Raw genomic sequence first — 12814 nt, 5'->3', positions numbered from 1 at the left:
AACTGATCTTAACAATAACTAAGTTTTACCTGACTATGAAAATTTACAAAAACATAAACAAGCACTTGACTTGGATTCAGAAGGACTCTGTGACTGTAAGGCTTCCGTGGTTGACAACGAACAACACTTCTGCGACGAGACAGGGGAAGACATAGACATATATACACAAGGAGCTAATCACACTGATTGGGGACAGGTGTGCGGGGTGCAATAGGGGAGAGCGTAATCAGCTGCCTGAGACATGAGAGGGGACAGGACAGACGCTGACTGACAGGACCGGGGAATGCAGGATGACAACAGGAGGAGAGGCTGGTGCACTGAAACGAGAGGGAAATTAATTCTTCAAAAATAACACAAAGAAATAAACACAAGACAATAAACCCAGACAAGACAACCTCACCGCTGTGACTGTGACAGATACACACAGAATACAATGAATTTATATGTAAGCACATACCACCACCTGGTCTACCAGATCTATTTCTATTATATAATGCATATCCATCCAGAGTGTATCCAGATATGTTCTTTCATTAATCCAGGTTTCACTGCGCCCAGTTACATCAAATCTATGGTCTATATTAGCCAAGAGGGATAATTAATCATCATGGTGTCTATTTAGACTTCTAATGTTTAAATGCAGCAAACAGTATGAATAATTATTATTTTTGTTGATGGATTTTAGTTCATCTGGTGTATAGCGCTTACAATTGAACTTTTCAAAGCAATGCTGTTCAAGTACTTCACAATTTTCTCATTGATTATATCATTAAAATCCATTCAAAACCCATGATAAAAGTGCCTGATACCTGATGGGGAAGTCATGTAGAACTATACAAAAAAATCCTGTATCATGGAATCCTATCATCTCAAATCTATATCAAACTAAGCCTAAAATACCCCCCCCTCCAAATAAAAAGAGAAAAGAAACAGAGATAAGAAGGAGGATAAACTGTAAGGGGAAGAAAGAGAAAGTGCAATGCGATGTCCGTTTCGATTGGAAACTTAAAGCGTTAGTACGAGATCAGACCAGCAACAGGTATGTAAAGTACAGTCATGTGATCTCAAGGAGAGTGAAGGAAACTCACTGTGCCATCATACTGTTCCTTGGAGATGGTTGTAGTCCCAGAAGCTTCCATCCTGAGATCATCTGTCCACAGGACAGTAGTAATCCAACTTTTATTGGATACGCAGCTTCTTGGCATCAGACAGCTTGTTTATCACTTATCGCTGATCAGTTTTTGAGAGTAGGTGGATCCGTCCGTCCTGAGTCCAGCTAGCTGCGAGCTTGTCTTTGAATTTTCTCCGCAGGTGCTCCAGCAGTTTCACCCTCTTTGGAGTTAGAGAATTAGAGAGTTAGAGAATCCAGAATGTGCATCTTTGGCGTGGATCCCTTGAGCCGCTTTTTAGCTTTGTAGATTTTTTTCTCTGGTATTATATTGGGCAAACTTAACAATGATTCCCCTTGGTCTGTCCTTATTGTTGGACTTAGGTCCAAGGCGGTGGCTCCTGTCGATTTCTCCAGGTTGCACTTGGATGTTGAGTTTGTTTTAAATTATGCCCATATTACTTTATCTGTATTTTCATGGTCATTTTCTGGAACACCAAAGACGAGAAGACAGTTTCATCTTGAATACTGCTCTTGTTCATCTACAGTGTCCTCGATGTCATCATATTTTTGTTGTAGTTCATCAAGTTTATCAACCGTATCTTCATACATTCATCATCTTCCGCTTATCCCTTTCTATTAAGGGTCACGGGGGGGCTGGAGCCTATCCCAGCGGCTACGGGCGAGAGGTGGGGTTCACCCTGGACAGGTCGCCAGTCCATCGCAGGGCCAACATACAGAGACGAACAACCATTCACACTCACATTCATACCTACGGTCAATTTAGAGAATCCAATCAGCCTCGTCCCCAAATTGCATGTCTTTGGATGGTGGGAGGAAGCCGGAGTACCTGGAGAGAACCCACACAGGCACTCCACACAGAAAGATCCCGTGCCCAAGCCGGGACTCAAACCCGGAACCTTCTTACTGTGAGGCTACAGTGCTAACCACTGCACCACCGTGCAGCCCTCGACCGTATCTTGTAACTCAAATTTCAGGGAGTCCCTCACAGACTCTGTAATGGAGTCCGTAATAGCCTTCTTGATTGGCTCAATCAAGGAATCCACCAGAATCTTACTGATTTTGCAGATGAATTCACAGTCACACAAATAATGTATCTATTTGTTTGCTTTCTGTGTCTTTGATAGCATCTCCAGCAATTGTTAGTTGTTCCACTTTCCCCGGTGAATCCTTGGCAGTGCCTTGGTCCCACGGCATGCTGAATTGTTTGTTGGTTGATGGCGTCAGGGTAGAAATCAAACTGGCTGCTAAGTTGGAACTCCGTCACACGGAGCAGCAGTCAAGTTAAATTACGAAAATGTTCAGACACCTTTTTCACAGCAGAGGCAAACATAGATAGAGAATCACATTAAATTCATCATGTTTTTTGGTCAATGATCTGAGCTGAGTTCAGCAGCACTCATCTCGTCTTGATGACATCATCATTCATTCATTTTGAACCCAAAATGCTCCCACACATTTGCTTTTAAGCGTGCACACACTGGATTAATACTCGCCGCCATTCTCCTGAATCTCTCAGCTCTAACCTGATGAGAAAGGCATCGGTGTCTGGGTAACTAGAAATGCAACACTAGAGGCTGGCAGACGTAACTGCTCTTCCTGCAAAGTGCGGGACACAGGGGATTTAATGGGGGCTTATGGGGCTCAATGTATCGATACTCGTGGGTGAAAAATTAATACTCTCTGGGGAAACAAAATATTGTTATATATTGCAGAATCGATAAAATTGCTCAGCCCTACAGGGAGTATACTACTGATAATCTGCTAAGAGCACACAATGGCACACTGTGCAGAGAGCATGCATCACAGGTAAAAACACCCACTCCACCTTACCAATGCAGAGGGTTGTAGATGTGCCCAGTGTATTTAGCTGTTCTCTGGGTGATAAGGAATTTTCTCTGATATCCTCTGTTTGAACTTCCTTGGTCTTCATCTTCATCTGTAAGGTTAATAGCTGATTTGACCCCCAGGCCTTGACCTGGGTCTGGGAGGGAACCTGTGATATCTTCCATAATTATTTTATAATTGTAAATTTGTTCTTTGAACACTTACCGGTAATAAAGCTGACATTTACGATGCCAGCGTTGTCCAGACACATAACTGTGTTTAGACTACTTGAAAGTTCACATTTGTGCAGGATGTTCCAATTAACTGTTAGCGCCTGACATTACTAGTATGCCTGTTTATGAGGGGTAGAATTTCCCCCGGAATCTGGGGGAGCTGGCTTGACCTCATCTCACAGCGAACCTTGTACATCTGTATTGGATATCCAATAAAGTGTCCTGTGTGAGCCATTTCTTAGTCTCCAGCCTGTTTCTTGTGTCTGCCAAATTCTTTAATCACACAAAATTCCTCTTCGCTGGATTTTGTTGATATAGGTCTTCATACATCATCACTCTACTGAAGAGAACAATTTATCTCATTAACTCACTTACTAGGACACCCACAAGGACTCAATTGGCCACAGAAAAAGACCGTTACAGAACAAAGAACTGTTTGAACATAATGGTGTAGCACGGCAATTGTCCCTTTCTGAGGAGACTGACACAGGATTTGTTCTTCTGAAGTTTATGTTGCCAGTATTTTCTATAAACAATCAGTTAATCTGAATAATCTAGAGGATCAGTGATGCACATTGACATATCTACTTTCGTGTAGGAAAGCAATAACACTCTTTGCCGCAGATAAGTAGACATCTTCATTTTAATAATTTTAAGCACTATTTTCACTATTCTCATAGTGTTATGCACATTAAATACACTGGGAGGACTGTCCACACTGTTCATTTGTGTGGATGTTGTATCGCACATGGGCCAATCAAGATGAAATGACGATACAGTGTTGGTGTCATTAGTCATCATCAAATTTCCCTGGGGTATTCTCCTCACCTCTCCTCTCCTCTCCTCTCCTCTCCTCTCCTCTCCAGACATGAATTTGACCTCGTATTGAATGCAGATGCCAACTGTTGCCAGCACATCCAGTGGTTTTACTTTGAAGTCAGTAACATGGAGGCAGGCATTCCCTACCGCTTTAATGTCATCAACTGTGAGAAGAGCAACAGTCAATTCAACTATGGTGAGAAAAGGTGTGTGTGTGTGTGTGTGTGTGTGTGTGTGTGTGTGTGTGTGTGTGTGTGTGTGTGTGTGTGTGTGTGTGTGTGTTCCTGTACTTGCTACATATTGAGGGCTAGAATATGTAATTAACTAACAAAGAGAGAACATTTTTGGAAAGTGAGGACATTTTAGCCGGTCCTCACATCTTCAAAGGGTGTTTGAAGGTCAAGATTCGAGGTTAGAATTAGGTTTAGGATCAAGGTTAGGGTCACTCAGTCAGTTGAGATGGTTAGGGTTTGGGGCAAGGGAAAGTATTATGTCAGTGAAAGTCCTCACAAAGATTTAAGTACAAGGATGTGTGTGTGTGTGTGTGTGTGTGTGTGTGTGTGTGTGTGTGTGTGTGTGTGTGTGTGTGTGTGTGTGTGTGTGTGTGTGTGTGCGTGCGTGCGCGCGTGTGTGTGTGTGTGTGTGCATGTGTTCCCTGCAGGAATGCAGCCTGTGCTGTACTCTGTAAAGGAAGCCCTGGAAGGCCGACCCCATTGGCTCAGGACTGGAACAGAAATCTGTTACTTCAGGTATGAAGATACATTTCCCACCATAGCCCTGAGAGAGATGCTCGTAGCCAGACAGAAAATAACATTTTGATCTGTTCAGAAACTTTTATTGTGCCAGTGTTTTTATGAAGACCTATCAGAATGAATAAGCAGTTCAACTTGAAATAATCTTCATTACAGGTGGGGTATTAAGTTTGATAACCAGCTGGCTCAAACTTACATTCACAATCATAGAAATTCAGCAGACTTGTCTCTTTCAATTGATATCATGTCCATTCACAATCTAAGGTTAGAACAGCTCAGTTCCTTTTACTTTTTCTTGTGCCAGCTGGAGCTTATACTGCCTCTTCCCCTCAGGACATATGGGGAGAAAATGCAGACTTTATGATAAAATGCTGTGGAGTATGTGATCCCAGCTAGTTTTAAAAGATTAAATTATGACATTTAAATAATATGATACCTAATCCAAATTAAAGTAAATTATAACAGGTTCTTATGTTCTAACTAAGGGTGAAATACAGCCACACTGTCGTAAAAATATACTCAGAATATATGCAGAATATCTCTTGTTTTCTGCTCCAGAAACCATTTTTGTCCAGTTGGTGGCAGGCGGAGGACAACCCTTTATACTTTGACCTTCACCATCACCTTCAAACATGCTGAGGATGTGTGCTACCTGGCCTACCATTATCCCTACACCTATTCTGCTCTCAAGGTAGTGCTCCCTGTAAACCTAGCCCACTATCTATCCAACTGACACTACCCTGAGTTTAATCCAAAGGATATAAATATGTGGTTTCTTTTACAAATATTGTTGGTCCCTGGAAGCAGAATAAAGGTTGCTCGCTTATTCTTGCACTGGGCTCGAAATGTGATTGAGAAAGCCCTTGAGGTTCATGGGTAGATTTGTTACAACCCTGCAAAGTGACGTTTGGTGCTACATTTTCTGAGTCTTCAGGCTAGCAATTTTTGCTGCTGTAGGGCCTTGTTTTATGAACCTTGTGTTTTGTTTTGTTCAATTTATTGCTATAGATTTTCTGCGTAAAATTCCTGTATTTATTACAAATTACTGTATTTGTCAAACATGTGTGATCATTCCAGGTCCTACATTTTGTGTTGCAGACAAAGCCATTTTGGTGTTTTCATCTATTTTAGCATGGAAATCCTGGTTTTAATCTCTCTACTGATAACTGCTTTGGCTGCATCCCATTATATGAGGATTTGCCTCCCCCCACTATCACATTATCATTATCTGAGTGTTTCCTATGGTGGCCCTGAGGGTCAAAGCAAAACTACATTTCACAAAACACACTAGACACTATATTAAAAAGTTTAGCGTAACTACTCAGCATAATCAGGATGTTGGTGTATGTGCGGACAGATTTTTAACGACTTAAGGAGGCTCCCTGAGCACCACTGAGCATGTTTGGATGCTCATCGACATGTATGACAGTGTGTTCCAGGCCTGCTGTTTAATCAGCTTGCAGATATGTTACACCTGTTAAATGGAGAGCTGAAGTTCTCACTAACTCAGATTTGAACACATTTGTGATCCAAAGCTGGGAGAAAAAAACTTCTATCTACATATGAGAAGCATTAGATCTTTGAAATAGGAGCACAAGCAATAGTTTTGAGTTCATATTTTTGTTGTGTAATTGAATTTCAGAACAAGTTTCCAATTGAAGGTCAGTTGCAGTATATTTAAAGTTTTCATGGGTCCATTCTTTTTTGGGGGTGAATCTGAGCCACTTTTAACAATTAAAACGTGCGTTTATCAACTCCTGTCTGTCAAGGCTCATCTGAATGTACTGAGTCAATCCCTGGATCCTGCCAAGGTGTTCTTCCGCCAGCAGATTCTTTGTGGCACATTGGCTGGAAACTTGTGTCCAGTGGTCACCATTACTGCTTGTCCTGCTAGCCGAGGCTGGAAAGACCTTCATCAGTTACGTGAGTGCCAATCACCATTTTTTATGTGCCTTAACCCTAACCTGTTCATAAGTTTTGGTGAAATACAGAAATTCTATTATATGTGATGCTGAACACAAACACAGTCACTGTAGTTGTCATGTTGAGGATATAACTCTCTTGTGTCTGGTTACTGCGGTTGCAGTTAAAGTGAGGATTTGAAGTACACAATCACACAGTATTCATGTGTAGCTGCAGTGATGGAATGACTCTACTCGATAAGTTAGGATTCCTGTTCACTCTTCATGGTTGGTCGGGTTTAAAAAAAGCTACAAAATACCAGCTGAAAAATATCTACATGCTTTATGAAATAGTGTCCTGTTCTTTACTGGATTATATCCGGTTGGCATTGAACGAACATAATTTCCTACCAATAACAATAGCAGATAATATTACCAGCTTTGGTTTTTCTCATGGCTGACTCTTAAGTGGGGGAGCAGTTTGGCCTTCAGAGATAGCAAAGTTGTAGAATGTCTGTTGTGGTCCTCATGGTGATTTATACTGTTCAATAACAACATTAGCATAAAGGCAAGCATGAGTCTTACAGGAATTTAGTGACAATGTGGTGGCTTCTGCCTCTTTTCTAACTAACACAACATGACAGCCATCCCATTATGGGTGAACTTGATTCTTCTGTCAGCTGTGCTTTTTTAACATGTCTCAGAAATCCAGATGATCGCAGTGAATGTCCTTAACGAATCAAACACAGCTTTCGCACAGAAAAAAAAATTTATGTCAGGAGGTGAACTAATATAAAGAGCAGAGGTTGCCTCATTATTTTGAACCAATTGATGAAGGATCCCATCTGGGGTGCGACCTTGTTTTGGTGCAATCTGTTGCGGTTCTTCTTTGTTAGTTGCCACCATTTTAGGACACAACCTCATATCCTTTTCTGAAAGGTAACCAGTGAGAACTCAGTTGCTCCATTCTAAAGATAAAAAGATGTTGTTTTGCAATATCCAGTTTATTTGTTCAACAAATATGAATGCTGAGAGCTATATTAATGTGGAAATGCAGTTATTTGCAGAAGAGATAACTGTGGATATTTTAGAGTTTATTACCAATATACACTCACTGGCCACTTTATTAGGCACACCTGTCCAACTGCTTGTTAATGCAAATTACTAATCAGCCAATCACATGACAGCCACTCAATGCATTTAGGCATGTAGTCACGGTCAAGACAATCTGCTGAAGTTCAAACCAAGCATCAGAATGGGGAAGAAAGGTGATTTAAGTGTTAGGAATTTGAGGGTTCAGGATGATGGAGACCCAATTGCAGACAGTGAGGGCGGTGCACTAAAGAGGTTTATTGAGACGGGGGAACTTGACGACTGTAGACGTGGCGTGAGGGCGAAGGCTGGAGACGTGGCGTGAGGCAAACTACAAAACTATGACGACTACGACAACAACAACTACAATGACCCAACCTGTAAATGAGGAAACACACAGGTTAAATACAAGAGGGGAAATAAAGAATAATAATGATAATAAGAAGAATAAAAGAGAGATAAATGCAGTACTCAAACTATTGTTATCAAGATCCACTTCATCTGTTTTGTGAACTAAGCTGGATATAAACTCTTAGAATTCAGATAAGAATTCAGAGTATGGTCGAAGAGGGCAGTACCCATTAGCAAACAGAAGCGGCTGTAGAGTTTTCCAGGCTGGATGAGACAACCTGAGAATAAAGCTTTCAAATGAATTAAAACTTATTTTGGTTTGGGGATTTATTACTAGACTTCTGTCAAAAATGGGAGTAACTCCACCTCCTCAGCCAAGAATATAAGTGTTATTATGACCTGGATGAGTGGATTGATTTAGACTAATATACTCATTATTTCACAGCCAGGTTTCAGTGAGTCAGTGCAATTGTCAGATATTAATTCATTCACTAATACAGTTTGTGGCATCGGAGATCTGATATTCAATAGTCCACATTTAATATTTATATTCTTTTTTAAAATAATTCAGTGGTAGTATTAATGTTGATTAGCATAGATACCAGCCAGATGAATGGCCCACTTGAATACTGGATGCACCAAGAACTCTCATGTGGCCTCAACGAATCGTAAACCCTGAGGTAATATGACAAACGACTCTGCAGAGGGTCACACTCACACAGAGTTATAAACCAGCAAAATGGCATAGAACTGAATAAGCCTCTTGGATGAGAGGTGACATACCCTCAGTGAAACTGAAACACCAGACTATTCACTCTACTTGACTGGCTATGACAAAGTACTGACGAGCTAGTCATCAGATAATTTCTGAATCTGTACCTGTGTCTTTTTAGGTAACCGTCCCTACATTGTGCTGACGAGCCGTGTCCATCCTGGTGAGTCCAATGCCAGCTGGGTGATGAAGGGAACACTGGAGTTTCTGTGCAGCAGTGACCCAGTTGCCCAAAGTCTGAGGGAGGCCTTTGTCTTCAAAATCGTCCCCATGCTCAACCCAGATGGAGTCATCAATGGCATGTGAGTACCACGCACACACCAGATTGGATTTGACTTACTTAACAACAACCTACAGCAGTGATTCCCAACCTGTGGGCCACAGCTCCCCAGTGGGCAACTGAGGTATAGCAAGTGTTGGGATTCGGAGCCCACGTGCTGACGAATGTCATTTTCTTCCTCCCTCTGTTCCACGTGGAGATGGGACAGGACAAAGACTAATAAAAACTTTCCCGCCAGCCACCAGATTGAGGTGTGGCAATCCTCTTCAAAGGGGGAAAACCATTACTCATTGGCTGAGAGCCCAGGGGGTCCCCGCTACGTCATCATTAGCGGTGGACCTATAAAACCAGACATACTGCCGAAAAGCTTCGCTTTTTCTCAGTGAGTGGGTTCATGTACAGACTGATGGAAACCAAATGATTCTAAAAGAGAGATAAATGCAGTACTCAAACTATTGTTATCAAGATCCACTTCATCTGTTTTGTGAACTAAGCTGGATATAAACTCTTAGAATTCAGATAAGAATTCAGAGTATGGTCGAAGAGGGCAGTACCCATTAGCAAACAGAAGCGGCTGTAGAGTTTTCCAGGCTGGATGAGACAACCTGAGAATAAGGCTTTCAAATGAATTAAAACTTATTTTGGTTTGGGGATTTATTACTAGACTTCTGTCAAAAATGGGAGTAACTCCACCTCCTCAGCCAAGAATATAAGTGTTATTATGACCTGGATGAGTGGATTGATTTAGACTAATATACTCATTATTTCACAGCCAGGTCAGATATTAATTCATTCACTAATACAGTTTGTGGCATCGGAGATCTGATATTCAATAGTCCACATTTAATATTTATATTCTTTTTTAAAATAATTCAGTGGTAGTATTAATGTTGATTAGCATAGATACCAGCCAGATGAATGGCCCACTTGAATACTGGATGCACCAAGAACTCTCATGTGGCCTCAACGAATCGTAAACCCTGAGGTAATATGACAAACGACTCTGCAGAGGGTCACACTCACACAGAGTTATTTTGATCTTGAAAACAATAGTTTGAGTACTGCATTTATCTCTCTTTTAGAATCATTTGGTTTCCATCAGTCTGCATATGAACCCACTCACTGGGAAAAAGCGAAGCTTTTCGGCAGTACGTCAGTACGAGCTGTAACCTCGTCTGTGGAAGCGCACGTACCAGACTCGGTCGAAACCTGTACGCGCATGCACGGCGAGCGGGAGCGAGCTCTTTGTCTTTGTCGGCGCCATTTAATCTGAATCTACAGTAAGGTTTGATCTTTCCTTTCCTCCCCCACTCTGCTCCCACTTTTCACACCTCCACAGACGTGACTAGGACTCTGCAGCCTCCCTGCCCCCCTCTTCCTACTCAGCGGAAGTCAGGACGGCCATTTTGGCTCTATTCGTCCTGGTCTGCCATTTGGGGTCAGTTATCCTGACCCGCTCAGGTGCGCAGGCGCGCCCTCCCTCTCTCTCTCTCTCTCTCTCTCTCTCTCTCTCTCTCTCTCTCTCTCTCTCTCTCTCTCACACACACACACACACACCCGTGATTGAAGTAGATGTTAGATAGTAGTCCGTAATTGTGAAAATATACCTATTGATTATTGCTGTGTTAATTGTAAAATTAATATTGTAATGATAAATGTGTTATATTTTGCAACAATTTGACTCCTGGTTTTATTGTGTGTGGATTGAACTTTGATTGCTGGTTTGATTGGGTCAGTGCTCGGAATCACACCTTCTATTTGATTGAGACTGAATAGACCTGATAGTAATTGATTTTAATTAAATAATTAATTGTTTAATTTTAATTGATTCAATAGCTGTTGAATTTGGCTGAGCAAATTCGCCAATTTGCTTACCCTGTTCACCTTTGAGGTCGATAACAGAGGATTGGCTGTTCCCTGATTCCAGGGTGGTGCCCCATTAATAGATTATATTGTAATAATCATATTTAATAATTGATTATCTTCTTTATAGTTTAATATAAGATATCGCCAATCCTCTCCCCCCTTTTCTAACACCAACATTTTGGTGCTCCGTGTGAGGCCTAACCCCAACACAAGTGTGCCACCAGATCATTTCCAAATAGTATTATTTTTGTGGGGGTTGAAAATGTTATTATAAAAAATGAATGTTTTAAATGTTAAATATCAGTAACATTTAAAAGGTTATTAAAAGCTTTAAATATTATTGTCATTGTTATGTTTTTCTTCGTATTAGACATGTGACAAGCAAATGAGAGAAAGGAAATTTTATCGGCCACTTGAGTAGGACCGCATTGCACTTGACTTGTTTTTGCTTCATATTGATGGCTGAAACTGGAGTGTATGGAAGGCTAGCAACAAAGAGAATTAAAAGGAATGAGAGACAAGACACTGATGTTGAATCAACAAAAGCTATGTGACTTGTGCCAACCTACTGAAGGTGCTGCTCATTCTAAAGATTCTGTGTTCATGACTGTGGACCTTCCAACATGTTTCTCTTGTTAAAAAAGAGGTCTGAGAATGCATTTTATGGCCTCCGTATTAATGGGGTTAAAGGCGAGCTGCAAACATTTTTGAGACATAAAAGTGGGACCTGAGTGTGAAAAGGTTGGGAACCACTGACCTACAGCATTTTAGTTATTTATTTAAATATATTCAGAAGTAAGCATCGCTCAGGGTTTAAGGGCCAGAATTAGCTGAACATCTGGTGCTAGGGGACACTGTTTTTTGAGCAAATCTTGCCTGCCTGCTTGAGTTTAAACTAGTTAAACCTGGGACTCAAACCCAGAACCTTCTTGCTGTGAGGCCACAGTGCTGACCACTGCACCACCGTGCAGCCCCATATACATATATATATACATATATATATATATATATATATATATATATATATATATATATATATATATATACATACACATACACATATATATATATACATATATACACACATATATATATACATATATACACATATATATACATACATACACACATATATACATATATATACACATATATATATACACACACACACACATATATACATACACATATATACATACACATATTATATATATATATATATATATATATATATATATATATATATATATATATATATATATATATATATGTATGTTGGCCCTGCGATGGACTGCGACCTGTCCAGGGTTTACCCCGCCTCTGGCTCGAAAGCCACTAGGATAGGCTTTAGCCCCTCTGCAACCCTTGACAGGATAAGCGGAAGACAATGGATGGATGGTTTGTGTGCAATATTCAACCATAATAAGGGTCTTCCCTTCAAAAATGTGGGTCAGTGTGTCCTCTATTTAGGGAAATGGGAGTGCAGGTGTGCCGAATTTGCACCACCTTGATTTTGCTGTCTGAGAGTCCTGTCTCATGGCTTTCAATTTCCAATTATAGAACTCCCTTTAAAAAGCTATGCATGCTTACACTGTATTACTTTGTAGTGCTCCTTTCTGATTCAAACAAATGATCTTTGGGGCTGCATTCACTGAATTATGACATAATACAACTTCAGTTGAAAATTTAGAGCCAAAAGAAGTTTGACAGCAAAAGCAGTGATGATGTCACAAGTGCAGTGTACATGTTGCAACTTCAATGTCATGTGATCGGTGTTTCAGAATGACTGCAA

The 12814-nt window shown here is 40.7% G+C and overlaps 1 protein-coding gene across 3 annotated transcripts in view; it reads left to right on the top strand.

Annotated features, from left to right (window-relative positions):
- Nucleotides 1-12814, top strand: part of agbl1 (AGBL carboxypeptidase 1) — a 219300-nt gene that overhangs the window by 137949 nt on the left and 68537 nt on the right. For all 3 annotated transcript variants that reach the window (XM_086213834.1, XM_086213833.1, XM_086213832.1), the window contains 5 exons: nt 4056-4204; nt 4670-4757; nt 5319-5451; nt 6530-6683; nt 8998-9178. In XM_086213834.1, the coding sequence (XP_086069960.1) occupies nt 4056-4204; nt 4670-4757; nt 5319-5451; nt 6530-6683; nt 8998-9178 (705 nt within the window). The remainder of the gene's footprint in view (nt 1-4055; nt 4205-4669; nt 4758-5318; nt 5452-6529; nt 6684-8997; nt 9179-12814) is intronic.

This window comes from Aulostomus chinensis, chromosome 9, assembly GCF_037954235.1.
Source record: "Aulostomus chinensis isolate RoL2024-O1b breed Wild chromosome 9, RoL_Achi_v1.0, whole genome shotgun sequence".
Taxonomy (NCBI): domain Eukaryota; kingdom Metazoa; phylum Chordata; class Actinopteri; order Syngnathiformes; family Aulostomidae; genus Aulostomus; species Aulostomus chinensis.
The sequence above is the reverse complement of the archived record's forward strand: the minus strand, read 5'-3'. Positions and strand labels throughout refer to the sequence as shown.